The sequence below is a fragment of the Somniosus microcephalus genome, chromosome 8 (assembly GCF_052327205.1).
Source record: "Somniosus microcephalus isolate GS21.2 chromosome 8, FLI_Smic_1.0, whole genome shotgun sequence".
NCBI lineage: Eukaryota > Metazoa > Chordata > Chondrichthyes > Squaliformes > Somniosidae > Somniosus > Somniosus microcephalus.
This window is the reverse complement of record NC_140994.1, coordinates 71,093,234-71,121,169: the sequence shown is the minus strand read 5'-3', so window position 1 is coordinate 71,121,169 and position 27,936 is coordinate 71,093,234. Positions and strand designations below refer to the sequence as shown.

The following is a 27,936-nucleotide window of genomic DNA, read 5'->3' as shown; positions in this document are numbered from 1 at the left end:
TAAAACAGTGCTGGTGGCTTCATTGGAACTTGAGCATCTCCATTTTTGCCTGCAACACCATTTTCCCAGTTCACATTTTTTGTGCAATTTGATTTATGTCCATTCCTGTCGAACAAGGAACTGCATAATGGTTTTGCATTTGAGTGGCCAAGAGGACAAATTCCAATGAATATCCAGTAGATGAAGTTTCAGGCATACTGAAGATATGAGAGACTTTGCTTTTTATATTGTCTACTTTAGATAGTGCCACCTTAAAACTGAGTACTGCTCCCAGTAGTTTGATTACTTCTGGGTCCTTGCCTGATAAATCAGCATGTGGCCTAACTTTCTGATGTCAGATAGCAAATCGATTACTAATGAAGGTACCATCAGAGTAGACACATAGGGCTGCATTTTCATTTAGGAGGCGGGAATACAACTTTTGGGGTTGTAGTCCTGCCTCCATCGAGTTCTAGCCAACCCACGCGATTTAGACTTGATTGACCTTGCCCAGCGGGCTCAGCAGGCCAATTAAGGGCCACCCGGCAACAGGTGACGTCACAGATTGAAATTTCATCTGTCAAGACCTTTTGACAGATGAAATATCAGTGTTTGACAGCTGTTTGAAGCTGTCAAACACTGACAATCTGTACTCCAGGTTAATTCCTTCCTCTCAGGATGATTTAGAGATCTCCCTGGAACTGAAAGCAGAGACTGCAGATTTTGACAGTTGGCAGTCATTCTACTTTCTGTGCCGGTGAGATGAGGGACTCCCGAGACCTGAAGGAAGGAAGCCTGTAAAGGTAAGTAAAGCTTAATAGAACTTCTTTAAACACTTTACACAGACCAAACACACTTACCTCTGAACTCATGCACCCATCACTCACCTGAACACCGGACATCTCGACCCCTCCAAGCCCTTCATCCCGACAGCCCGCCTCGCTAACTTGGCGTGGTTTGGAGCCGTCGGGAATCCCACATTTCAACAATGAAAATAGGGATTAGGCTTAAAAACTGCCTGTTAACTACCTGTTAACAGGCAGTTAATTGGCACTAATCCCCTTCCCGCCTCGGGGAGGCGGGTCCCAGTGCGGGTCGGGTACCCACCTCCTTTGAAACTGGCATGGGGTCGGGACCCCCAATTTCGGGATTTTAAACCCCCCACACGTCTCCAATCCCGACTCCACGGCCCAATGAAAATCCAGCCCAATGTTTTCCCATCAGCTATAAAAAAAAAATGTTGTGCACAGGTTTGTACTCCTTTTATTAAAGAGAAATAACTAACAATGCATGAAATCTACTAGGCAGCGAAGACTTAAATATTTAAATTCGGAACTTAATGAATGGAAAATTCTCACTGGAGGACGGACCTCAGATCCACACATACACTGCACTAGTTTAATATATTGCTTTGTGTGGGTGCTAAACCTGCTGTATAAATGCACCCTGAGTGAGGTGTTTTTTGTGTTGCGTTGTGTTTCCTAGTCTTGTTTTGGATGGCCTTAGCTTAACTGTAATTTTTTTTTTGGTCACCCTCTCTTTAATCAATTACAACAAGAATTCACATTTATATAGTGCTTCACAGGAGCATAATAAGACAAAAATTGACACCAAGCCAAAGAGATATTGGGAGGGGCGACCAAAGCATTGGTCAGATAGATTTTAAAGAGGGACTTAAAAGGGGAGAGAGTTAGAGAGATTTAGGGAAGGAATTCAATTAGGACCTATGCAGCTGTCGGCATGGCCGCCATTGGTGGGGCGAAGGGAGTGGGTAGGGTGCACAAGAGGCCAGAGTTGGAGGGACGCAGAGTTCTCTGAGGGTTTCAAGGGCTGGAGGAATTTACAAAGATAGGGAAGGGTGAGGCCATGGAGCGATTTGAACATGTGGATGAGAATTTTAACGTTGACGTGTTGGTGGACTGGGAGCCAATTTAGGTCAGCGAACACCTGGATGATGGGTAAGCGGGACTTGGTGCAGGTTAGGATATGGGTAGCAGAGTTTTGGATGAGCTCAAATTTATGGAGGGTGGAAGACGTGAGGTCGGCCAGGAGAGCATTGCAATAGTCAAGTGTTAAACAAAAGCATAGATGAGGTTTTCAGCAGCAGATAGTCTGAGGCACGGGTGGGGACAAGCAATTTACGATTACATTTTCCCCTCTGTAATTGTGCATCCCTTACTCTAATGTCTCTGATTAGGCCTACTTGTTACTCGGGCACTGATGTCATGAAAAAATATAGTGATATAAGTCATCGACACCTTTCTGAACCTTTGTGTTATGTCAAATAGAGCAGTCTAAAATCCTGTTGACATTTTCTAAAGCTGGATTTTGCTTCATCCATTGGAGGAAGGTCAGATTGAGATTTTTGTGTCTCAGCGTGACTCTGACCCAACTTCCTGGGTTGGAGGTCATTATCTATACAGGGCAGGATCTCTGCCACCAAGAGGAAGCCTGCTGCTGTGAGGAAGATGCAGCACTGCTACACTGGGATTGCCACTGCAATACCAGAAGGAAGAGGAATCAGAAGAACCCTACAACCCTGAAGATCTGAGGATTGATGAGTTGTTTTAGGCCACAGACTGGACTGATGCCGAAAAAAGTACAGTTGTGCAGCCAGAGGCGAGAGAGGGGCTCCCACTACTGGGTCCCCTCCCTTGAAACGAGTGTTTAGTAGACCTTCTGCCACTGCCTCAGGAACTACCACCACCACTCTCGTGGTAGAAAACATAGAGATAGGAACAGGAGTAGGCCATTCGGCCCTTCGAGCCTGCTCCGCCATTCAATGAGATCATGGCTGATCTTCATCTGAGATCTTAGCTGATCTTACCAGTTCAGTACCCCGTCCCCGCCTTTTCTCCGTAACCCTTAATCCCCTTAGCCTTCAGAAATATATCCAATTCTCTCTTGAAAATATTTATTGAATTAGCCTTCACAGCCCTCTGTGGCAGGGAATTCCACAGGCTCACCACTCTTTGAGTGAAGAAATTCTTCCTCATCTCTGTTTTAAATGATTTGCCCGCTATTTTTAGACTGTGGCCCCTGGTTCTGTGCTCCCCTGCCATTGGAAACATTCTCTCTGAATTCAGCCTGTCCAGGCCTGCCATAATTTTATATGTTTCGATGAGATCCCCTCTCAATCTTCTAAACTCCAGTGAGTACAAGCCCAAACTATTCAATCTCTCCTCGTAGGTCATTCCCGCCATTCCAGGTATCAGCCTGGTGAATCGCCGCTGCACTCTTTCCATGGCAAGAACATCCTTCCGCAGATGGGGCGACCAAAACTGTACACAATACTCCAGATGCGGTCTCACCAGCACCTTGTACAGCTGTAGTAAGGTATCCCTATTCCTATACTCGAACCCCCTTGATATGAAGGCCAACATACCATTTGCCTTCTTAATCGCCTGTTGCACCTGCATGCTCTCCTTCAGTGACTGGTGCACAAGAACACCCAGGTCCCTCTGCACTTCCCCATCTCCCAATCTATTGCCATTTAGATAATAATCTACCCTCCTGTTTTTACCCCCAAAGTGGATAACCTCGCATTTATCCACATTATAGTGCATCTGCCACTTATCCGCCCATTCCCCCAACCTGTCCAAATCGCACTGTAGCCTCCTGACATCCTCATCAGAGCCCACCCCTCCTCCTAGTTTAGTGTCGTCAGCGAATTTGGAAATATTGCATCCAATTCCCTGATCCAGATCATTTATATATATTGTGAACAGCTGGGGTCCCAGGACAGATCCTTGCGGCACCCCGCTGGTCACTGCCTGCCACTCCGAAAACGAGCCGTTTATTCCAACTCTCTGTTTTCTATCCGCCAGCCAGTTCTCTATCCACGTTAATACTTTGCCCCCAATCCCATGAGCCTTAATTTTGCATGATAATCTTTTGTGTGGAACCTTATCGAAGGCTTTCTGGAAGTCAAGGTACACCACATCCACTGGCTCTCCCCCATCTATTTTACCAGTTACTTCCTCAAAAAATTCCAGCAGATTAGTCAAACACGATTTACCCTTTGTAAATCCATGTTGACTCTGTCCGATCCTTTCCCCATTTGTCAAGTGCTCCGCTATTTTATCCTTAATAATGGACTCTAGCATTTTGCCCACAACCGATGTAAGGCTTACTGGTCTATAATTCCCTGCTTTCTCTCTACCCCCCTTTTTAAATATTGGGGTAACATTAGCTAACCTCCAATCCACGGGTACTGTTCCCGAGTCAATGGAGTTCCGGAAGATGATCCTTAGAGCATCTGCTATCTCCAGGGCCACCTCCTTAAGTACCCTAGGATGTAGTTTATCAGGCCCCGGGGATTTGTCGGCCTTCAGTCCCCTCAACTTACCCAACACCATATCCCTAGAGATACTAATTTCTGTCAGCTCCTCCCTCTCATTAGTCCCTATGTTTGCCGATATTCCTGGGAGGTTATTTGTGTCCTCCTTTGTGAATACAGAACCAAAGTATGAGTTTAATTGGTCTGCCATTTCCTTATTCTCCATTATATATTCTCCCGAATCGGACTGCAAGGGACCGACTTGGGATTTTACCAGTCTTTTCCTCCTGATATACCGATAAAAGCTTTTGCAGTCTGTCTTTATGTTTGCTGCAAGTTTACTTTCGTATTCTATTTTCCCCTTCCTGATTAATCCCTTTGTCCTCTTTTGCTGTATCCTGTACTGCCCCCAATCTTCCGGTCTGGTGCTTTTTTTTGCCAGTTGATATGCCCTTTTTTTTTATTTTATGCTGTCCCTAATTTCCCTCGTTATCCACGGTTGAGCCACCTTTTTAGGTTTATTTTTATGCCAAACCGGTATAAACATGTTCTGGAATTCTTCCATTCTATCTTTGAATGCTTGCCATTGTCTATCCACTGTCAATCCCCCCAGAAACACCACCCAATCAATCTTACCCAATTCCCGTCTCATACCCTCGTAATTCCCTTTATTTAAGTTCTGGACCTTAGTCTCTGATTCAATTTCCTCACTCTCCATCTCGACTGAGAGCTCGATCATATTATGATCGCTCTGACCCAAGGGGCCTCGTACAAGAAGATTGTTGATAAGTCCCTTCTCATTGCACAATACCCAGTCTAAAATGGCCTGATCTCGAGTCGGCTCCTCGACATATTGGTCCAGATAACCGTCCCGAAAACATTCCAGGAATTCCTCCTCCTCAGAATTTTTACTAATTTGGGTAGTCCAATCAATATGTAAATTAAAGTCACCCATGATGACAGCTGTGCTCTTATCGCACGCTTCTCTAATTTCCCTTTTTATGCCTTCCCTCACCTCCATATTACTATTTGGAGGCCTATATATCACACCCACTAACGTTTTCCTCCCCTTGCTATTTCTCATTTCTACCCATACAGATTCCGTTTCATCCGAGTTAATATCCTTCCTTTCCATTGCATTAATCCCCTCCTTTATCAGCAATGCTACCCCACCTCCCCTACCTTTTTGCCGATCCTTCCTAAATATTGTATATCCCTGGATGTTAAGTTCCCAGCCTTGCCCACCCTGCAGCCACGTTTCTGTAATCCCAATCAAATCATACTTGTTTACCTCTATTTCCACAACTAATTCATCCACCTTGTTCCTAATGCTTCTAGCATTAAGATACAAAGCCTTCAGGCTTGCTTTTTTCACACTCTCATTATGAATTAGTTTGGCCCTTTGTGTTTCTCTCCTTTGCTTATTGCTTCTCACCTTTCTACCATCTATTTCTGACTTCATATGACTTCCCTCTTTTCCACTATCTAGGTTCCCATCCCCCTGCCAAATTAGTTTAAATCCTCCCGAACCGCCCTAGAAAATATTACCCCGAGGACATCGGCTCCCTCACAGCTCAGGTGTAGACCGTCCCCTTGGTACAGGTCACTCCTCCCCAAGAACTGGTTCCAATGCCTCAAGAATTTAAATCCCTCTCCCTTGCTCCACTGCTCAAGCCACGTATTTAGCTTATCTATCTTACTCTCTCTAAACTTATTAGCTCGTGGCACTGGTAGCAATCCAGAGATTACTACCTTTGAGGTCCTACTTTTCAATTTAGCTCCTAACTCCCTAAATTCAGCTTGTAGGACCTCCTCCCTCTTTTTACCTACATCGTTGGTACCTACATGTACCACGACAACTGGCTGATCCCCCTCCCCCTTCAGAATGCTCTGCACCCGCTCCGAGACATCCTTGACCCTTGCACCAGGGAGGCAACATACCATCTTGGAGTCTCGGTCTCGGCCACAGAAACTCCTATCTATCCCCCTTACAATTGAATCCCCTATCACTATAGCCCTATCCCTCTTTTTCCCACCCTTCTGTGCAGCAGAGCCAGTCATGGTGCCCTGAACCTGGCTGCTGGTGCCTTCCCCTGATAAGTCATCTCCCCCAACAGTACCCAAAACGGTAAACCTGTTTTGGAGGGAGATGACCGCAGGTGACTCCTGGGGTCAGCAGCAGTATTGGCAGGAAACAGAAATTGGGCGAGTTGCTGCACCCCACCGTAACTGCATATTGACACTGTACAGGTTATGTGCAGGACAGTGAAGGGTGGAGTGAATCCAGGTTGGATGGGGCAGTAGGCCTTCCCACCTAATTTTCCTTGATTTTTGGCCAGTAAGGAAAACCTAGCCTTGAATCGCAATGGAGTCCCATAAAAGGCCCTTTGATCAATATAATAAGTACTCTTGCTGTTTTTCTCCAACGGAAAAACAGATCATAGCCGTGAGCTGCCAGACCACCGCTTTCACTTTCGAGGATAAACGATTTTTATCCATATAGATTCGTTCAGTAATGAAATGTTTTTTTTGCATTGAGGATTTTATTAATGCCTCGGTCTTCTTGCAGTATATTTTTAAATTTATGGTGAATTATGAGATTCTCTTTCACCTTCTCCAAATTAGGTTTATGTTCACTCATTCATATATTAGAACTATAAAAGGAACCATGCACCCCCGTCCAACAACTACAAACCGATTTTCTCAAACAATGGGACAGTGGGATGAGTAGATACATGAAATGCCACTGCTTTAGTTAAAGATATAAAATTGTTGCTGCAGTAACGATTTGGACTAGTTTGGTTCATTATTACATTGACACTTATAGCTGTATCACTTACTTGGCTAAAATAACCACTTCCCAGCTCCCAGCCCCATCTAATGATATTCCCATTACCAACCTGTCCTGCTGCTCTCAGGTTTAAGTCTCTTCTTGCCAAGCTCACCAAGTAGAGGGGGCTTTACTCTGCAATTAACATGGGGCCCTGACCAGGGAGTGCTTGATGCTTGACGCTGGGTGTCCAAAATGTAAAGTATTCCATTCCTGTGCACTACCATTGATCACCTTAGTGAATGCAGAAGAATTATTGCACACACAATTGATTTGAATTGTTGATGTCCTTTTCATGTATCGCCCATTTAATTATTTTCTCCAGATTTGGGATTATCTCATCTAGAATGTTGCTATGGGAAAAAAAGAAAGTTACTGTTTTATGTGCAAGATAGGTTGGCACATGTAAAGGCATTGTGACCCACGGAGTTTGGCTGTTGCGTTCCAGCTTGATCAAACAAGGTTTCTTATCCAATGTGATTGAATTGCCTTTTTTATCCAGGAAAGTTTTTAATCTTGAAGATTTACAGTGCCAATGAAAAGTTTGTTCATTGATGCTAATGACCTAACTAGTTGGGATATAACAACTAAATTGTAACTGAAAATGTTGCTAAGTCATGGGCTTTCACTTTGCTTTTGTCCAAATGCTAGCTAGATCAGTTTATAAATCCATTTGGGAACACCATTGGCATCCAGATTTATGGAAGGAGCCTGGAGCCATTCATTAATCATTTAACTCTCATCTGTGGAAAAAAATGGCTCTGGGCAAACTATATAACATTTTGAATTCATCAGTTTATATAATACTTAAAACATGCTTTACTAGCCAGGAGGGATTTTGGTCTGGAAGTTTTGCAAACTGCACATTTTAGCAGTTAAGTAAGTGGCATCTTTTGAGTTGAGATGGCTCTAAGATAACTTAGCTGATGGAACAGAGTCAGCTATATGTGGAATATATGGTAATCTGAGAGGAGGCTGGTAAGTTTGCAGCACTGCAGTATACTGATAATGATTGAATAGACAGTTTGCTTTAGCTGGTTCCACGTACAGTATCCCTGTACACAACTGGGGTGTGGGGGGAGGGTCCTTGAGCTTTGGCTTTTCCCAACCTGTGCCTAAGCTCTTTAGGCTTGAATTAACAACAACTTGCATTTATATAGCTTCATTAATGTAGTAAAACGTCCCAAAGTGCTTCACAGGAGCGTAATCAGACAAAAATGATACTCAGTCAAAGGAGGAGATAATTGGATGGGTGACTAAAAGCATAGCTAAAGAGGTCAGTTTTAATGAATGTCTTAAAGGAGAGAGCGAGGTAGAGGGGTTTAGGAGGGAATTCCAGAGCATAGAGCCGAGACAGCTAAAGGCATGGCCACCAATGCTAAGGCGCAAGGGTGGGGGGTACACAACAAGCCGGAGTTGGAGAAACGCAGAGTTCTTGGAGGGTTGTAGGGATGGAGAAGGTTACAGAGATGTAAGGAGGGCCGAGGCCATGGAGGAATTTGAAAACAAGGATGATCATTTTAAAGTTGAGGCATTGGTGGTCCGGGAGCCAATGTAGGTCAGCGAGCGCAGGGGTGTTGGATGAATGGAACTAGCTATGGGCAGCAGAGTTTTGGATGAGTTGATGTTTATGGAGGGTGGAAGATGTGAGGCCAGCCAGAAGAGGATTGGAATACTTCATTATGGAGGTAACAAAAGCATGGATGAGGGCTTCCACAGAAAATAAGCTGAGGCAGGGATGGAGATGGGCAGTGTTGCGTTGGTGGAACCGGTGGTCTTTATAATGGAGAGCATATGGGGTCAGAAGCTCAGCTTGGGGGCCAAATGGGACGCCAAGGTTGCAAACAATCTGGTTCAGCCCGAGACAGTGGCCGGGGTTGGAATCAGTGGCGAGGGAACAGAGTGATTGGTGCGGATCGAAGATTATATGGCTTTGGTCTTCCCATTGCTTCATTGGAGAAAATTGCGACTCATCCAGAACTGAATATTGAACAGTGGGGTAATTCCCTGTGGAGCAAGAGTACACACTCCATATCAGGTAAATAGATACCTGCGTGAACAGTAATTTGGTTCTGAAAGTTTTAAACATAGTGCTGGGTTTCCATATATGCTTGACACCTGACTTCCCAAAATACAGTAATTGTAAATCGATCAGATCTTGTTTGACAAAAAAGGTTGGCAGTTTTTGCCAAATTTGGCACAGTTCTTTGAGTGTTCTGAACCTCGGACACTGTTTATTCCCCTGCTATAATGTGTGTTTCTTCTGTTGAAGTATCTGCACAATGCTTTATCTTTCGAATATAAAATCAAGAGTACTTGCTGAACTATTACTAATGGGAACAAAGCTTTTGGTAGACCAATCACTGACTAGGGCTTAATGATTTTGGCAGTGTAATTAATAGTAATCCTTTTTTGTTTCCAGACCGTGGCGCAGGGAGCCCCCCGCATACCTCCCTCCTCCATCAAGCAGGAACATTCATTGTACTTGCTCCAGCTCATAGGTCAACTAGCTGAGAGTTGAGCAGTGCTATCTGTAAGACCAAGTAAATTAATTTGTTTTGCATGGTTCCTAGTGCTGGGCAATCCACCCTATTTGTGCAGTGAGGTAGACTCCACAGCACCAGCATCAACAAATATCATATATAGTTGTTTGAAAGCTGTATTTTACGACTTTAGTTTTGACTACCAGATCATCTGCAGTCCCTGCATAAGGTCTGTAGAAACGGTGAATAGAGAAGTTGCCCACCCATAATGAGAAAAATGTAGCAGCCATGGCCATGTTGTTGACTTTACATAGTTGCCCCCTAAGTTGGAGCTGTTCTTTAAGGTAAATTCACTGTTCTTGTAAATTGTTGACTTGATCTGTCAGCTAGGATGAAAAAGAAAATGCAGTTGAGTGCATTCTCATTTTGCTGCTTGTGATGTTAGCTGTATGATATATTGGACCTCTTGACTTCCTTTACTTTTATGTAAATCCCTTTTCTCTAATCAGTATCCTCTTTATTCATTACTGCACTAAGATGTTGGAATACATTTCTTAAAAAGAGCTTATTACTTCCTGTTTTAAAATGTTAAGTACAACTGGACTTTTTTTGGTACTGGATACATACGGTATGTGACAACAGTGTTACCCTCCCAATTCAATATTTTACCTGACCTTGATGTCATATTTGACCCTGAAATGAGCTTCTGACTACATATCTGCGGCATAACTAAGACCGCCTGTCTCCACCTCCGTAACATCGCCCGTCTCCACCCCTGCCTCAGCTCATCTGCTGCTGAAACCCTCATCCATGCCTTTGTTACCTCTAGACTTGACTATTCCAATGCACTCCTGGCTGGCCTCCCACATTCTACCGTACATAAACTTGAGGTGATCCAAAACTTGGCTGCCCGTGTCCTAACTCGCAACAAGTCCCGTTCACCCATTACCCCTGTGCTCGTTGACTGACATTGGCTCCCGGTTAAGCAACGCCTCGATTTCAAAATTCTCATCTTGTTTTCAAATCCCTTCATGGCCTTGCCCCTCCCTATCTCTGTAATCTTCTCCAGCCCCACAACCCCCTGAGATATCTGTGCTCCTCTAATTCTGCCCTCCTGAGCATCCCTGATTACAATCACTCAACCATTGGTGGCCGTGCCTAGGCCCTAAGCGCTGGAATTTCTTGCTTAAACCTCTCCGCCTCTCTACCTCTCTTTCCTCCTTTAAGACGCTCCTTAAAACCTACCTCTTTGACTAAGCTTTTGGTCACGTGCCCTAATTTCTCCTTATGTGGCTTGGTGTCAAATTTTTTGTCTTATAATACTCCTGTGAAGCGCCTTGGGGCGTTTTACTACATTAAAGGTGCTATATAAATGCAAGTTGTTGTTTCTTCATTTAAGCATCCTCCACATGTTGTAGGAGTAAAGTCTAGCTTGATCATCTCTTGGGGAAAGTGACCTTGTAATATCACAGATAGGTACTCTCGTACATGATCTCCTGCTCCCATGTCCTGTAGATCTTCACCATCTGTGCCATTGCCACTGTTTATTTTTCCTCAGCTAAAAAGGTTATCTTCTCTGCTTTGTTACATTTCTCCCTGTTGAATTAGGACAAAACTTTCGCCTTCAGTTTCTTAACAGAAGTAGGTTAGATTAGAGAATCCTTTGAGAGTTGTTCAGTTTCCAAGTGTATTCTATTTCCAAACTGGCCAGTTCGTATTTGTTTTTATCCTGAAAATTAGGAGTGTTGATGTGATCTGACTAACCTCTAGAGTGTATCTACCCAGACTGGCCTGTGGGTCACATTTGATCCACAAGCCCTGGTTTACTGGTCTGCAAAGCCTCCTGCAGTTGTCCTTAAAAACATTTCATCCCTCGGTTAGGTTTTCAAGTATAATTCCTTGAATTTGGTCATTTTATTCTTTATATGTGGCTCATTATGTACACAAATAATGGTCCATTATGACAATGTTTGATTACCCTCACTCTGGAATGAATATCAACAAACTTGGTGCTGTCCTTATTAGGGGACACATACGAAATAAAATAGAATCTACACTATCGGCCTTATTACAGGTACAGCTTCAAGCAGCATTCCTCCCAAGCCATATGGCAATAACCATTGAACAACCACGTGTTCTCCAGTTGGCCATGTAAAAGCAGTGCAATAAAAACCAACAGAAACAAAAGAACTAATAAACCAATGGTCTAAAGCACAAAATTGGAACTTCTCACTCGGCACAGAGTTTGTCTCCTCTCAGCTCGACTTTGATGTTCAGTACAAACTAAGCAGGGATAGTATGTCTACCCCAAGGCTTTAAATACTGTCCAAATGCAGTAGCCCATTTCCAATCACTGGCATAATAAATGCACAAATCAGTGCGTCACCAAAACGTGACATTGCTGCCTGTATATTTGCTCAGTTTCTCAAAATACACTTCCACAGAGGATTATGCCCCATAGTCTATTATTCAGGGCAAGTTGAGAAGCTCAAAGCAAAAGAAAGCCAGCCACTCTGAATCAAGTCACCAAGTTCATTGAATCCAGCTGGTCCCAGTCGGACAATGCCAAAATCTCACTGGCACAAGTCAATGCTGAGAACTTATCAAACCAGTTTAATGCTGCGGATGTGCCAATGCCAATCATTGTAAAGTGTCCTATAAGCCAAAGGCAACCCTCGGGGAAGGGAATAATAGGTTTCAGAGATTCTAATTGACATCCAATTGCTGAAGCCTCCCTCAGTAGTAGTTGCTGGACATCAATACAACAACAAACCAAAAATAAATATTCCTCCAACGGATGGACTGAGCGAGATATCAGCTACTGGGTAAGCATCTCTCTCGAAACAAGATCTTTTACTAGAAGTGCTTTCCCTCCCTTGCAGGCTTCAGTAGATTCATTTTCTGGATTGCAGATTTGAGGAAGATTTGCTAACCTAGCATCCTTTTCTGGGTGAATTGTGGGTTTCAACACCAAAAATATCAGAAGCCATGTTTCCACTCTGCCATCCCACACTCAAGATGGTGTGCTTTGTGTTATATTGAATATTTCTATTTGTGCAACCTAATACCCTGTTTGCTTTGGATACGGCCTCTCTGCAGTGGTTATGAACATTGAGAAGGTTATGAACAGAGTGGCAAGATCCCTTTCTCTCGGCTGATTTTAATTCGGTATCGTATAGCTTGTATTGCACCGCACTTATCTAAGTTGAAGGCCCACTGGCAGAGTTTGGCCCATTCCCCCAACACCTACATCTAGGTCATTTATGAAAATAGTAAGCAATGGCCCCAAGACTGAGCCCTGTGGGACACCACTAGTAACCAGCCTCCAAGCAGATTCATAGCCATTAACCACAACTTTCTGCCCATGAGAATCATAGAAATTTACAGCACAGAAGGAGGCCATTTGGCCCATCGTGTTTGCGCCAGTCGAAAAAGAGCTATCCAGCCTGATCCCACTTTCCAGCTCTTAGTCTGTAGCCTTGCAGGTTACGGCACTTCAAGTACATATCCAAGTACTTCTTAAATGTGATGAGGGTTTTTGCCTCGACCACCCTTTCCGGCAGTGCGTTCCAGACTCCCACCGCCCTCTGGGTGAAAACATTTCTGCTTAACTCCCCTGCAATTCTTCTACCAATTATTTTAAATCTATGCCCCCTGGTTATTGACCTCTCTGCTAAGGGAAATAGGTGCTTCCTATCCATCCTATCTAGGTCAATCATAATTTTATACACTCAATTAAGTCTCCCCTCGGCCTCCTCTGTTCCAAAGAAAACAACCCCATCCTGTCCAATCTTTCCTCATAGCTAAAATTCTCCAGTCCTGGCAACAGCCTCGTAAATTGCTTCTGCACCCACTCTAGTGCAATTGCATCTTTCTTGTAATGTGGTGACCAGAAAGAACAGTATGCAGTACTCCAGTTGTGGCCTAGCTAGTGTTTTATACAGTTCTAGCATAACCTCTCTGCTCCCTTATTCTATGCCTCGGCTAATAAAGGCCTTCTTAACCACCTTATCTACCTGTCCTGCTACCTTCAGGAATCTGTGGACATCTGTGCACTCCAAGGTCCCTCTGTTCCTCTATATTTCTCAGTATCCTACCATTTATTGTGTATTCCCTTGCCTTGTTAGCTCTCCCCAAATGCATTACCTCGCACTTCTAAACTCCAGAGAATATAGACCCATTTTACTCAATCTCTCCTCATAGGACAGTCTTCTCATCCCAGAAATCGATCTAGTGAACCTTTGTTGCACTCCCTCTAAGGCAAGTATATCCTTCCTTAGGTAAGGAGACCAAAACTGTATACAGTACTCCAGGTCAGGAATGTAGCCAATTTCTAAACCATTGTAGCAACTCTCCACTGATGCCACAAAATTCTGTCTTGCAGAGTAACCTGTTGTGGGGTACATTGTCACACGCTTTTTGGAAGTCCTAGTAGACAACAATTGAGCATTTGCGGTTGACTTTGGAGTATTTTGTGACTAGTACTGTGGAGATTGATGTGCATGTGAACTGGTTCTGTGGTATTGTCAATCAAGCTAGCCTCTTCCTACAGTATGTGGGTAGAATGCATATTCTATAATTAACATTAATAATTTTCCGTCCCACTTCCACTCTGACCTCTCTGTCCTCTGCCTCCTACACTGTTCCAATGAAGCTCAACGGAAGCTGGAGGAACAGCACCTCCTCTTTCGATTAGACACTTTGCAACCTTAGATTAGCAGTGGCAGACACTTAAGGAGATATTTCATAACTCTCACCAAAGGTTTATTCCAGTGAGAAAGAAAGGGCCAGATTTTCAGTGTGCCGTGAGGCGGGCTTTTAGGCGTGCAGGGGGCAAAAATCCCGAATTTGGGGGTCCTGACACCATCCCGCCCAAAACCCGCCTCCACGTAAGTTTCAAAGGAGGCGGGTACCCGCCCCGCACTGGGTCCCGCCGACCCGAGGCGGGAAGGGATTAGTGCCAATTAACTGCCTGTTAACAGGTAGTTAACGGGCAGTTTTTAGCCTAATCCCTATTTTGAGGGGTGTCGTGTGGGATTCCCGACTGCTCCAAGCCACGCCAGGTTAGAGCAGGCGGGCCGTCGGGTTGAAGGACTTGGAGGGGTCGAGATGTCGGTGTACAGGTGAGTGATGGGTGCATGAGTGCAAAGGTAAGTGTGTTTGGTATGTGTAAAGAAGTTTAAATTACCTATACTTACCGTAACAGCCTTTCTTCCTCTAGGCGTTGGGAGTCCATCACTCAGCCGGCACTGAAAGCTGAATGGCTGCGATCTGTCAAAAGTGACAGCCTTCAGCTTTCAGTGCCGGTGACAGTTCTAACTAAGCCTGCGTAGAAGGACTCAGGTTAGAAGTCAGACTGTCAGTGTTTGACAGCTTCAAACAGCTGTGAAACACTGATATTTCATCTGTCAAAAACTCTTGACAGATGAAATTTCAGTCTGTGATGTCACCTGTTGCCGGGTGGCCCTTAATTGGCCTGCTGAGCCCGCTGGGCGGGCTCAACAAGGTCAATCTCGGAAAATTGCGCCGATTGGCTGGACATCGATGGAGGCGGGACTAAAACCCGAAAGTTGTAGTCCCGCCTCCTTCCCAACTGCTGAATGAAAATCCAGCCCAAAGACTCTACGAGAAGGAGGAACCATCCGTGGCTAACTAAGGAAGTCAAGGATGTATCAAATTGAAGGAAAAGGCATACAATGTTGCAAAGATTAGTGGTAGGCCAGAGGTTTGGGAAATTTTTAGAAACCAGCAAAGGATGACTCAAAAAATAATAGAGGGAGAAGATAGATTATGGGAGTAAACTAGCAAAAAAATATAAAAGCAGACAATAAGGAAGAGAGTAGCTAAAGTAAACGTTCGTCCCTTAGAGGATGAGACTGGGGAATTAATAATGGAAAACAGGGAAATGGCAGAGACTTTGAAAAAATATTTTGTATCAGTCTTCATGGTAGAAGACACTAAAAGCATCCCAATAATAATTGATAAGGGGCTATAGGGAGGGAGGAACTTAAAACTATCACTAGAGAAAAAGTACTAGGCAAACTAATGGGACTAAAGGTGGACAAGTCCTCTGGACCTGCTGGCCTGCATCCTAGGGTTTTAAAAGAAGTGGATGGCAACAGAGAAAGTGGATGCGTTGGTTGTAATCTACCAAAATTCCCTGGATTCTGGAGAGGTCCCAGCGGATTTGGAAAACTGCAAATGTAACTCCCCTATTCAAGAAAGGAGGGAGACGGAAAGCAGGAAACTATAGACCAGTTAGCCTAATCTCTCTCATTGGGAAAATGCTAGAATCCATTATTAAGGAAGTAATAGCAGGACATTTAGAAAATCATAATACAATCAAGCAGAGTCAACATGATTTTATGAAAGGGAAATTGTGTTTGACATATTTACTAGAGTTATTTGAGGATGTAACGAGCAGGGTGGATAAAGGGGAACCAGTAGATGTAGTGTATTTGGATTTCCAGAAGGCATTCGATAAGGTGCCGCATAAAAGGTTACTGCACAAGATAAGAGCTCACGGTGTTGGGGGTAATGTATTCGATTGGATAGAGGATTGGCTAACTAACAGAAAACAGAGAGTCGGAATAAATGGGTCATTTTCAGGTTGGCAAACTGTAACTAGTGGGGTGCCACAGGGATCAGTGTTGGGGCCTCAACTATTTACAATCTATATTAATGACTTGGATGAAGGGACCGAGTGTACTGTTGCCAAATTTGCTGACGATACAAAGATAGGTGAGAAAGCAACTTGTGAGGAGGACACAAAATGTCTGCAAAGGGATATAGTTAGGTTAAGTGAGTGGACAAAAATTTGGCAGATGAAGTATAATGTGGGAAAATGTGAGGTTATCCACTTTGGTAGGAAGAATAAAAAAGCAAAATATTATTTAAATGGAGAGAGACTGCAGTACAGAGCGATCTGGGTGTCCTCATACATGAAACACAAAGTTAGCATGCAGGTACAGCAAGTAATTAGAAAGGCGAATGGAATATTGGCCTTTATGGCAAGGGGGATGGAGTATAAAAGTAGGGAAGTCTTACTACAACTGTACAGGGCGTTGGTGAGACCACACCTGGAGTACTGTGTACAGTTTTGGTCTCCTTATTTCAGGAAGGATATACTTGCATTAGAGGCAGTTCAGAGAAGGTTCAATAGGTTGATTCCTGAGTTGAAGGGGTTGACTTATGAGGAAAGGTTGGGTGTATACTTATTGGAGTTTAGAAGAATGAGAGGTGATCTTAGTGAAACATACAAGATTCTGAGGGCTTGACAGGGAGGATGTTTCCCCTCGTGGGGGAATCTATAACTAGGGGACATAGTTTCAGAATAAGGGGTCGCCCATTTAAAACGGAGATGAGGAGGAATTTCTTCTCTAAGGGTCATGAATCTGTGGAATTCTCTGCCCCAGAGAGCTGTGGAGGCGGAGTCATTGAATATATTCATGGCGGTGATGGACAGATTTTTGAAAAACAGGGGAATCAAGGGTTATGGAGAGCAGGCAGGAACGTGGAGTTGAGGCCAAGATCAGATCAGCCATGATCTTATTGAATGGCGGAGCAGGCTCGAGGGGCTGAATGGCCTGCTCCTGTTTCTTATGTTCTTCCGGCCGCAACATTGAATTCAATAATTTCAGATCATAACCACTGCTCCCATTTTTTCAAACAGCAGGCACTGGTCATGGTTCTGCTGTTGCCATTTACAGCTCCTCTAGACCCATCTTTTTGTTTCTTTACTTGTCCCATTGCCGCCCACTTTTGCCTTGCACCATCATCCCTTTTGTCATTTAATCTTGCCTTCCACCCTATCACAGATCTTCTATTCTGTTCTTTCCTTCCCTCCCCCCCCCCCCCCCCCCCACCTTTCCCTGCTTCTGTACTTGCTTAAAAACTGTTACATCTTTAACTTTTTCCAGTTCTGATGAAAGGCCACCGACCTGAAACATTGGGGCAGTAATTCCTCCCCAAACGCGTGAGTACGGAAGGGGTACTCACGCGTCTGGCCGGAGGAAATGCCGGTTTTCAGCATGCACAGCGCATGCGCTGAAAACCGGCATTTCCTCTCCTCTAACCCAAGAGGTGAAGAGGCTAGCGCGTGCGCTGTAGGGGGCAGCGCGTGCGTCTTGGATTTCCTCTGTTTTGGGGGATTTGCGCATGTGTAAAGGCCTCCGGTCTTTACGCTTGTAAAAAGCACACGTAAGTATTTATTTTTACAGGTAAGTGGTGTTTTAGTGCAATTTAGATTTTTTTTTCTCCACAGGTTTATTATTTTAAAGAATCTACAATAAGGTAAGTTTAGTTTTAGACCCTTTTTATTAAAAATTTATTTTTTTCAAAAAAAAAATTATTGTTTAAATTATTTTTTTAAACTTATTTATACTTAATTTAATGATTGGGATGTTTTTTAAAATGTTATTTAAAGTTTAAGTAGTGTTTTGGGGTGCAGTACTTCTCATGAGTTTGACAGTTCTTACTCTCAAACTTATGAATGAAGTTTCCCCTCCCCTGATTGGCTGAACAGTGCTCACCTGATCCCAGCCGGCACATCGCACTAACTACGCTGCTGGGTCAGGTTAGCACAGCGCGCCGACATCAGAACCGGGCCACTGACAGGAAATCCACTGCGGGCCAGGTTTCAGATGTCGGCGCGCCGGGTAAGTGCACATCGGGGGCTTGCACGCGCGGCAAGCCCCCGACACCAAGTTCTGGGCCATTAACTTTGTTTCTCTCGCCACAGATGCTGCCTGACTTGCCAAGTATTTCCAGCATTTTCTGTGTTTATTTCAGATTTCCAGCATCCACAGTATTTAGCTTTTCTTAACTTTTCTGTGATTCATGTTTAATGTTAACATGCATGCATAGCAAGCAATTAGGAAGGCAAATAGCATGTTAGCCTTTATTGCAAGGGGCTTGGAGTATAGGAGTAAGGAAGTCTTGCTGCAATTATATAGGGCTTTGGTGAGACCAGACCAGGAGTACTGCATAGTTTTGGTCTCCTTACCTAAGGAAAGATATACTTGCCTTTAGAGGGGGTGCAACCAAGGTTCACCTAGATTGATTTCTGGGATGAGAGGGTTGTTATGAGGAGAGATTGAGTAGAGTGGGCCTATATTCTCTGGAGTTTAGAAGAATGAGAGGTGATCTCATTGAAATGTATAACATTTTCAGAGGGCTTGACCAAGTAGATGCTGAGAGACTCTTTCCTCTGGCTGGAGAGCCTAGAATTGGGGTCATCGTTGGGGTTGGCCATTTAGGACTGCGATGAGGTGGAATTTCTTCACTCAGGGTTGTGAATCTTTGGAATTTTCTACCTCGGAGGGCTGTGGATGCTCAGTTGTTGAGTATATTCAAGACTGAGAGAGATTTTTGGGCACTAAGGGAATCAAGGAACATGGGGATAGGGTGGGAAAATGGAGTTGATGTAAAAGTTCAGCCATAATCTTATTGCATGGCAGAGCAGGCTCCTGCCCCTATTTCTTATGTTGTTCTTAATATTGTTCTGAGATGCACCAAGAAGTTGAATAGCACATTTGATCCAAATTCAGTCCTCTGGCTCCCCAATAGTTTTTTGTGTGCATAAAGTGTCAAATGGCTTTGCTTGTGTTTATTACTGTACAACCTTTGCCCATCTGTCCATATCTATGCATGATTAATGTACTTGTTTGATTTTGAGTTTAAAAATTGTTGAAATTCTAAAAAAAAATTCTGCTCGTGGTCGTGAAGAGTCATCAGTACAAGTTAAGTAGCTACATTCTGTTGCCTGGATTCAAATGTGTTTCTAATCAACCCCCTTTTTCTCGGTTTAAACAGTCATTGAAAGGAAAGGCTGGCTTAATTTTGGTCTAACGGAGACTGCCTAAATTATGCAAATTGATAATTTCATTATTGATGAGAAATCATGCAAAAATATTTAATTAAGGTTACCATTGATTTACAAATTAGTATTTAGAGGAGTGTAATTTTGAAGTTTTCAGCTGAAAGTTTAGTGGCAAACCATTTTGTCAAGTCTAAAAAACTTTTTTTTGTCTTAACCTAGGTTTTTGGATGTAAAGCATAAAAGCCATTACAAAATATACAACCTGTAAGTATTCTTTTACATTATCTCTTGCTGGTTATATATGTTAATAGTAGGAATAAAGTCAATGACCATATCATTTCAAATTAGAATTATTTTTTGAAAAATGCGATGTGTTGCAATAGGGTTTTTTTTTTGTTTTTTATTTATTCATTCACGGGATGTCTGCATCGCTGGCGAGGCCAGCATTAATTACCCGCCCTAATTGCCCTCGACGGTGGTGGTGAGCCGCATTCTTGAATTGCTGCAGTCCGTGTGGTGAAGATACTCCCACAGTGCTGTTACGTAGGGAGTTCCAGGATTTTGACCCAGCGACGATGAAGGAACGGTGATATATTTGTAAGTCAGGATGGTGTGTGACTTGGAGGTGGTGGTATTTCCATGTGCCTGCTGACCTTGCCCTTCTCGGTGGTAGAGGTCTTGGGTTTGGGAAGTGCTGTCGACAAAACCATGGTTAGTTGCTGCAGTGCATCTTGCAGATACTGCAGCCACGTTGTGCTGGCGGTGGAGGGAGTGAATGTTTAAAGTGGTGGATGGGGTGCCGATCAAATGGACTGCTTTGTCCTGGATGGTGTTGAGCTTCAAGAATGTTGGTGCTGCACCCATCCAGGCAAGTGGAGAGTATTCCATCGCCCTCCTGACTTGTGCCTTGTAGATGGTAGAAAGGCTTTGGGCAGTCACTCGCTGCAGAATACTGACCTGCCTCTGACCTCTTGTAGCCACAGTATTTATATGGCTGGTCCAATTAAGTTTTTGGTCAATGGTGACCCACAGAATGTTGACTGTTCAAAATGGAATGCTATAGATTTCAAGTCATTTTCTTGAAAATTAATTATTGCAAATTATGTTCCATTCAAACTTAGTGTATGATTCCAGTTAGCACAGCAATATTGTCACATTTAGCAACTACCAGAATTTTTTATAGTGCCTCCAACAATCAAATATTATAAAGCACTTCAGAGTTGACAGCTGGGCACCACCTACTAATGGAGGAAAAATTAAGGGATGTGGCCAAAGGCATAATCAAAGAGATCGGTTTTAAGGAGGGGAGAGAGGTAACAAGACAGGAGGGTCTAGGGAGGGCAGTAACGTGCAGGTCCAACAAAGCTGAAGGCCCAGAGGAGAGTGGGAATACAAAGGAGTCTAGTCTCAACACAAAAGGACATGGATTGGGGGAAGTCATGGTGGTACGCAGGGCCGAACCTGTGGACGAGCTGGTAGATGAGAACTGAGATTTTGAATTTGGTACTTTGAGGTTTAAGGAGTCAATTGAGGTTGGCAATACAGGTGCGAGTTTTGGACATAATGTAGTTTATGAAGGTGGGAACTTTGAAGGCCTGTGAGGAGAGATTTAGAATAATACAGTTTGGAGGTGACGAAGGCGTGGACGAGGGTTTCAGTGGCAATGGGTGTAGGTAAGATAACTAAGCAGTTTTTCAATGAATATTTTTGAAATCTTTTCTTGAGCTGTGCCAATTCACAATCATCCACTTTGGGGCATGTACCAGTTAGCCCATTGTTCAAGTTGTTGACTAGATCCAACATCAGAATATCATCTGCAAAAAGCACTTCCAGCAACTTAACAGGACAAAAATAAATTTGAGCTGAAGGGTGCAGAAAAAGTCTAACTAACCGGGCACGCTGCAAGATGACCTGTTCGAGCAAATTTTGGCCCATTATGTTTACAGCCTGGAAAGATTTTTTGAAACTTGGTACCGAGTACTCTAAACCAATATTTTCTCTCTTTTCTCTCCCCATGAGGATCTGTTGTTGGACAGTCTAATCTGAATTTACTTCCAGTGTAGAAAATAATATTCAAAATAATACTTAAAATTAACACTGTATGTTTATAGTGTTACTGATATCCGATATTCACACATCACCTGTGCAAAAGAGAGTGTAACAGAAGCAAAATTATACATGAAGGTTGTATCTGGTGTATGTAACTTTTTTCACTTCACTCTGGTTACATGTATAAAGCTTGAATTTGCTACCTGTTCATTTTATTTCTTAGCCCTTCGCAGATCCTAGGTTTAATCTAATGCCCCAAGTTGACTAATATTGCTTTGCTGCAAACTGTACTGTTGATTAGACTGATAATATAATTTTACAGAGCGCATTTAATAACATTTTACAGTTAATATTTGACATTTTCTATTACAAGTTTTTGATTAAGTAGCCAAGTAGCCATAGAGATCTGCTGATGTAAGTGGAGCGATTTGGGGTTGAAGGAATGAATATTATGCATTGTTGCAAACATTCTTTTCCACTGGAGCAGATTAGTTCCAGAAAGACTAGCGTAGTACAATGTAGCCTTGTTTTTCAGCTGTTAATAGCTTATTCTTAAGATACTTTGAGGAGTGGTATTTGATTGTCGTTGACAGCTGATTTGAGTACCACAGTTTAGCGCACAGGGTTCTCGGCTTTGGACTGGCAAAGTTAGTTACGGCAAATTAACAGATTCTTATCTTGAACCATAGTAGGTTATATGTTTGTTAACTAATGTATTACAAAATAATAAATGGCACTTACCTTTAGAGATCAGAGAGCCAACCAAGGCACAATGGGCCAAATGGCCTCTTTCTATGCTATAAAGTTCCATGATTTTATAATGCAATGAGGCTAATTTAGGAAGAAATTTGATGAAACAATGTATTTACCTGGCAACATAAGAAATAAAGCAGGAGTAGACCATTCGGCTCTTTGAGCCTGCTCCGCCATTCAGTAAGATCATGGCTGATCTTCTACCTCATCTCCACTTTCCTGCACTATCCCCATATCCCTTGATTCCCTTAATATTCAAAAATCTATCGATCTCTGTCTTGGATATACTCAACGACTGAGCCTGTACAGCCCTCTGGGGTAGAGAATTCCAAAGATTCACCACCCTCCTGAGTGAAGAAATTTCTCCTTATCTCAGTCCTAAATGGCCGACCCCTTATTCTGAGACTGTGACCCCTGGTTCTAGACTCCCCAGCCAGGGGAAACATCCTCCCTGCATCTACCCTGTCAAGCCCTGTAAGAATTTTGTATGTTTCAATGAGATCGCCTCTCATCTAAACTCTAGAGAATATAGGCCTAGTCTACTCAGTCTCTCCTCATAGGACAATCCCCCCATTCCAGGAATCAGTCTGGTGAACCTTTGTTGCACTCCCTCTATGGCAAGTAGATCCTTCCTTAGGTAAGGAGACCAAAACTGTACACAGTACTCCAGGTGTGGTCTCACCAGGGCCCTATGTAATTGCTGTAAGACGTCTTTACTCTTATACTCAAATCCTCTTGTAATAAAGACCAATATACCATTTGCTTTCCTAATTGCTTGCTGTAGCTGCATGTTAACTTTCAGTGATTCGTGTACAAGGGCACCCAGGTCCCTCTGAACACCAACATTTCCTAATCTCTCACCATTTAAAAAATACTCTGCTTTTCTATTTTTCCTACCAAAGTGGATAACTTCACATTTCTCCACATTATATTCCATTTGCCATGTTCAATTAGCCTGTCTATATCCCCTTGAAGCCTCCTTGCATCCTCCTCACAACATGCATTCCCACCCAGCATTGTATCATCAGCAAACTTGGATATATTACATTTGGTTCCTTCATCCAAATCATTGATGTAGATTGTGAATAGCTGAGGCCCAAGCACTGATCCTTGCGGTACCCCACTAGTTGCAGCCTGCCGACCCGAAAATGACCTGTTTATTCCTACTCTCTGTTTTCTGTCAGTTAACCAATCCTCAATCCATGCGAGTACATTGCCCCCAATCCCCTGAGCCCTAATTTTGTTTAATAACCTCTTGTGTGGCACCTTATCGAATGCCTTCTGAAAATCCAAATACACCACATCCACTGGTTTCCCCCTTATCTATTCTGCTACAGTAGTTACAATCTCAAAATTTTTTAACAGATTCGTCAAACACGATTTCCCTTTCATAAATCCGTGTTGACTCTGCCCAATCCTATTATTATTTTCTAAGTGCCCTGTTACCAGATCCTTAAATAGATTCTAGTATTTTCCCCACTACTGATGTCAGGCTAACTGGTCTGTAGTTCCCCGTTTTCTCTCTCCATCCTTTCTTAAATAGTGGGGTTACATTTGCTACCTTTCAATCTGCAGGAACCGTTCTAGAATATATGGAATTTTGGAAAATGACAACCAATGCATCACTATCTCTATAGCCACCTCTTTCAAAATCCTAGGATGTAGGCCATCAGGTCCAGGGGATTTATCGGCTTTCAGTCCCATTAATTTTTACTAATAATTTCTTTCAGTTCCTCATTCTCGCTAGAGCCTTGGTTCTCCACTATATCCAGGAAGTTTTTTGCGTCTTCCGTGAAGACAGACACAAAGTATTTGTTTAATTTCTCTGCCATTTCCTTATTCCCCATTATAATTTCTCCTGTCTCAGCCTGTAAGGGATCCACATTTACTTTCGCTAATCTTTTCCTTTTATACCTATAGAAGCCTTTACCGTCTCTTTTTATGTCTCTCGCTAGTTTACTTATATATTCTATTTTCCTTTTCTTGGTCCTCCTTTGCTGAATTCTAAAATACTCCCAATCCTCAGGCTTGTTGCTCTTTTTGGCAACATTATAAGCCTCTTCCTTTGATCTAATACTATCTTTAATTTCTCTTGTTAGCCACGGTTGGACCACTTTTCCTGTGGGGTTTTTGTGTTTTAAAGGAATGTATATTTGTTGTAAATTATGTATTAATTCTTTAAATGCTGGCCATTGCTTCTCTACCATCATATCGTTTAATGTAGTTTCCCAATCTACCTTGGCCAACTCGCCCCTCATACCCCTACGTAGTTTGCTTTGTTTAGATTTAAGACCCTAGTTTCGGATTTAACAAAATCACTTTCAAACTCAATATAAAATTCTATCATATTATGGTCACTCTTCCCTAAAGGCCCCTTTATTACAAGGTTATTAATGAATAGTTTCTCATTGCACAATACTAGGTATTAAAGAAGTGGATTAGTGGAAATACTGGGTTCAACTGAATATATAGCATAACAGTGTAATTGAAATCTTCAGCATATGTTTATATAGTCTGCATACAGAAATTAAAGAGGAACAAAAGTCATGGGGAAAGACTCTTTGCAATGACTGATCCATTTAATGAAAGAAAATATTAGTTCCTGGGGATGTGATTTAAAAAAAAATCTATTCCCTTAATAACCTGGAGACCCTCGAGTTGCCGCTCCCTCCCTATTGCAACATTACAGGGAGCAATCTGAAGTGATTTCATTAGGGACAGTGCAGGGCACAATTTGAAACCAGCCTAGATGCTGCTTCGAAGCCTTGGTCCGCTGGAAGGCCTTGCTGCCGGTTGGGGCTGCCGATTTCCCAGCTTGGTATGGTTTCCAAGAAGGCTTGGATCAGGTTGGAGTTGTGGTCCCACCTTTTTTCTTTTAGGAGAGGGAGCATAGGGGCTTTCCCCATCAGTGACATTATCAGAACAGCAGCGGGAGCAAGAACGTACTCTCAGATTTTGTGTTGGTTAGAACATTTATCAAAATTTTGCTGAGTCAAAATGGGTTACTTTGGGTGAGGGGTCCACCTTTTCCTCAGGCTTTCTTTTCCCTGTTAAAAAAAATTCTACAATTGCAAAGTACTCTTGGGGCTGGATTTTGATTGAGGAGGCGTGTAGGAGGTGGGACTACAACTTCCGGGGTTGTAGTCCCGCCTCCATTGAGTTGTGGCCAACCCACGCGATTTTCACTTGATTGACCTTGTTGAGTCCGCCCAGTGGGCTCAGCAGGCCAATTAAGGGCCACCCGGCAACAGGTGACGTCACAGATTGACATTTCATCTGTCAAAAGCTTTTGACAGATGAAATATCAGCGTTTGACAGCTGTTTGAAGCTATCAAACACTGACAATCTGTACTCCAAGTTAATTCCTTCCTCTCAGGCTGATTTAGAGATCTCTCCAGAACAGAAAGCTGAATGCTGCAACTTTTGACAGCTCGCAGCCATTCTGCTTTCTGTGCCGGTGAGATGAGGGGCTCCCGAGACCTGAAGGAAGGAAGGCTGTAAAAGTAAGTAAAACTTCTTTGAACACTTTACACACACCAAACACACTTGCCTCTGAACTCATGCACCCATCACTCAGCTGAACACCGGACATCTCGAACCCTTCAGCCCGACAGTCCGCCTCGCTAACTTGGCGTGGTTTGGAGCCGTCGGGAATCCCACACTTCAGCAATAAAAATAGGGATTAGGCGAAAAACTGACTGTTAACTACCTGTTAACAGGCAGTTAATTGGCACTAATCCCCTTCCCGCCTCGGGGAGGCGGCTCCCAGCACAGGTCGGGTATCCGCCTCCTTTGAAACTGGCATGGAGGCAGGAAGGGTTCGTGCCCCCCCCCCCCCCCGATTTTGAGATTTTTAACCCCCCACACGCCTCTAATCCCGCCTCCACGGCCCAATGAAAATCCTGCCCTTGGTGTTCACTATAGTGACATGAGGAATTTGTTCTGTAGTAATGATGAGTGTTGATTTACATAGAAACCATGAGTGGTGCAGTCCAATTAGAATGCTTTTTTTGCCCCCAGAGAATAATTTCAAAAACATTCTGATTGGTCATTCACAAGAAGAGTAATGTAGACTAAAATTTGCAAGGCAAGGGATTCGAACGATTATAAATTGTGACAGGCTTGCTTGCCCTTTCTGACTAACTTGAAAATTCTGACCAAAATACTCTCTCCTATCTTCATAGTTATGAAATTGGAGTTGTGTTTTTTTCAACACGGCAACAATACATGTTTGCTGACGGTGCAAAATATAGAATCATAGAATGGTTACAGCATGGAAGGAGGCTATTCGGCCAGTCAAGCCCATGTCAGATCTCTGCAAGATCACTTCAGCTAGTCCCACTCACCTGCCCTTTCCCCGTAGCCCTGCAATTTTTTTCCCTTCAGGTCCTTATCCAATTCCCTTTTGAAAGTCACGATTGAATCTGCCTCCACCACCCTTTCAGGCAGTGCATTCCAGATCCTAACCACTCGCTGCGTAAATAAGTTTTTCCTCATGTCGCCTTTGGTTCTTTTGCTAATCACCTTAAATCTGTGTCCTCTGCTTCTCGACCCTTCCGCCAGTGGGAACAGTTTCTCTCTCTACTCTGTCCAGACCCCTCATGGTTTTGAACACCTCTATCAAATCTCCTCTCAACTGTCTCTGCTCTAAGGAGAACAACCCCAGCTTCTCCAATCTGTCCATGTAACTGAAGTCTCTCATCCCTGGAACCATTCTTGTAAATCTTTTCTGCACCTTCTCTAAGGCCTTCACATCTTTCCTAAAGTGCGGTGCCCAGAATTAGACACAATACTCCAGTTGAGGCCGAACCAGTGTTTTATAAAGGTTCATCATTTCCTTGCTTTTGTACTCTATGCCTCTATTTATGAAGCCCAGGATCCCATAGGCTTTTTTAACCGCTTTCTCAACCTGCCCTGCCACCTTCAATGATTTATGCACATTTACCCCCAGGTCTCTCTGTTCATGCACCCCCTTTAGAATTGTACCCTTTAGTTTATATTGTCTCTCTTCATTCTTCCTACCAAAATGTATCACTGTACTTTTCTGCATTAAATTTCATCTGCCATGTGTCTGCCCCTTCCACCAGCCTGTCTATGTCCTCTTGAAGTCTATCACTCTCCTCCTCACTGTTCACTATACTTCCAAGTGTTGTCTCACCTGCAAATTTTGAAATTGTGCCCTGTACACCCAGGTCCAAGTCATTAATATATATCAAGAAAAGCAATGGTCCTAGTACCAACCCCTGGGGAACACCACTGCATACCTTCCTCCAGTCCGATAAACAACTGTTCACCACTACTCTCTGTTTCCTGTCACTTAGCCAATTTTGTCCCTTTTATTCCATGGGCTTCATCTTTGCTGGCAAGCCTATTATCTGGCACTTTATCAAATGCCTTTTGGAAATCCATGTACACCATATCAACTGCATTGCCCTCATCAACCCTCTGTTACCTCATCAAAAAACTCAATCAAGTTAGTTAAACACGATTTGCCTTTAACAAATCTGTGCTGGCTTTACTTAATTAATCCACCCTTGTCCAAGTGATTTGTTAATTGTCCCTGATTATTGTTTTGAAAAGCTTCCCCACTACCGAGATTAAACTGACTGGCCTGTAGTTGCTGGGTTTATCCTTGCACCCTTTTTTGAACAAGGGAGTAACATTTGCAATTCTCCAGTCCTCTGGGTGCACCCCCCCCCCCCTGTATCTAAAGAGTATTGAAAGACTATGGCCAGTACCTCCA

General features: G+C 43.2%; 1 protein-coding gene across 4 annotated transcripts in view; it reads left to right on the top strand.

The window, feature by feature from the left end:
* Positions 1 to 27,936, top strand: part of ptenb (phosphatase and tensin homolog B) — a 160,760-nt gene that overhangs the window by 79,141 nt on the left and 53,683 nt on the right. For all 4 annotated transcript variants that reach the window (XM_085994867.1, XM_085994869.1, XM_085994866.1 and 1 more), the window contains exon 3: positions 19,611 to 19,655. In XM_085994867.1, the coding sequence (XP_085850993.1) occupies positions 19,611 to 19,655 (45 nt within the window). The remainder of the gene's footprint in view (positions 1 to 19,610; positions 19,656 to 27,936) is intronic.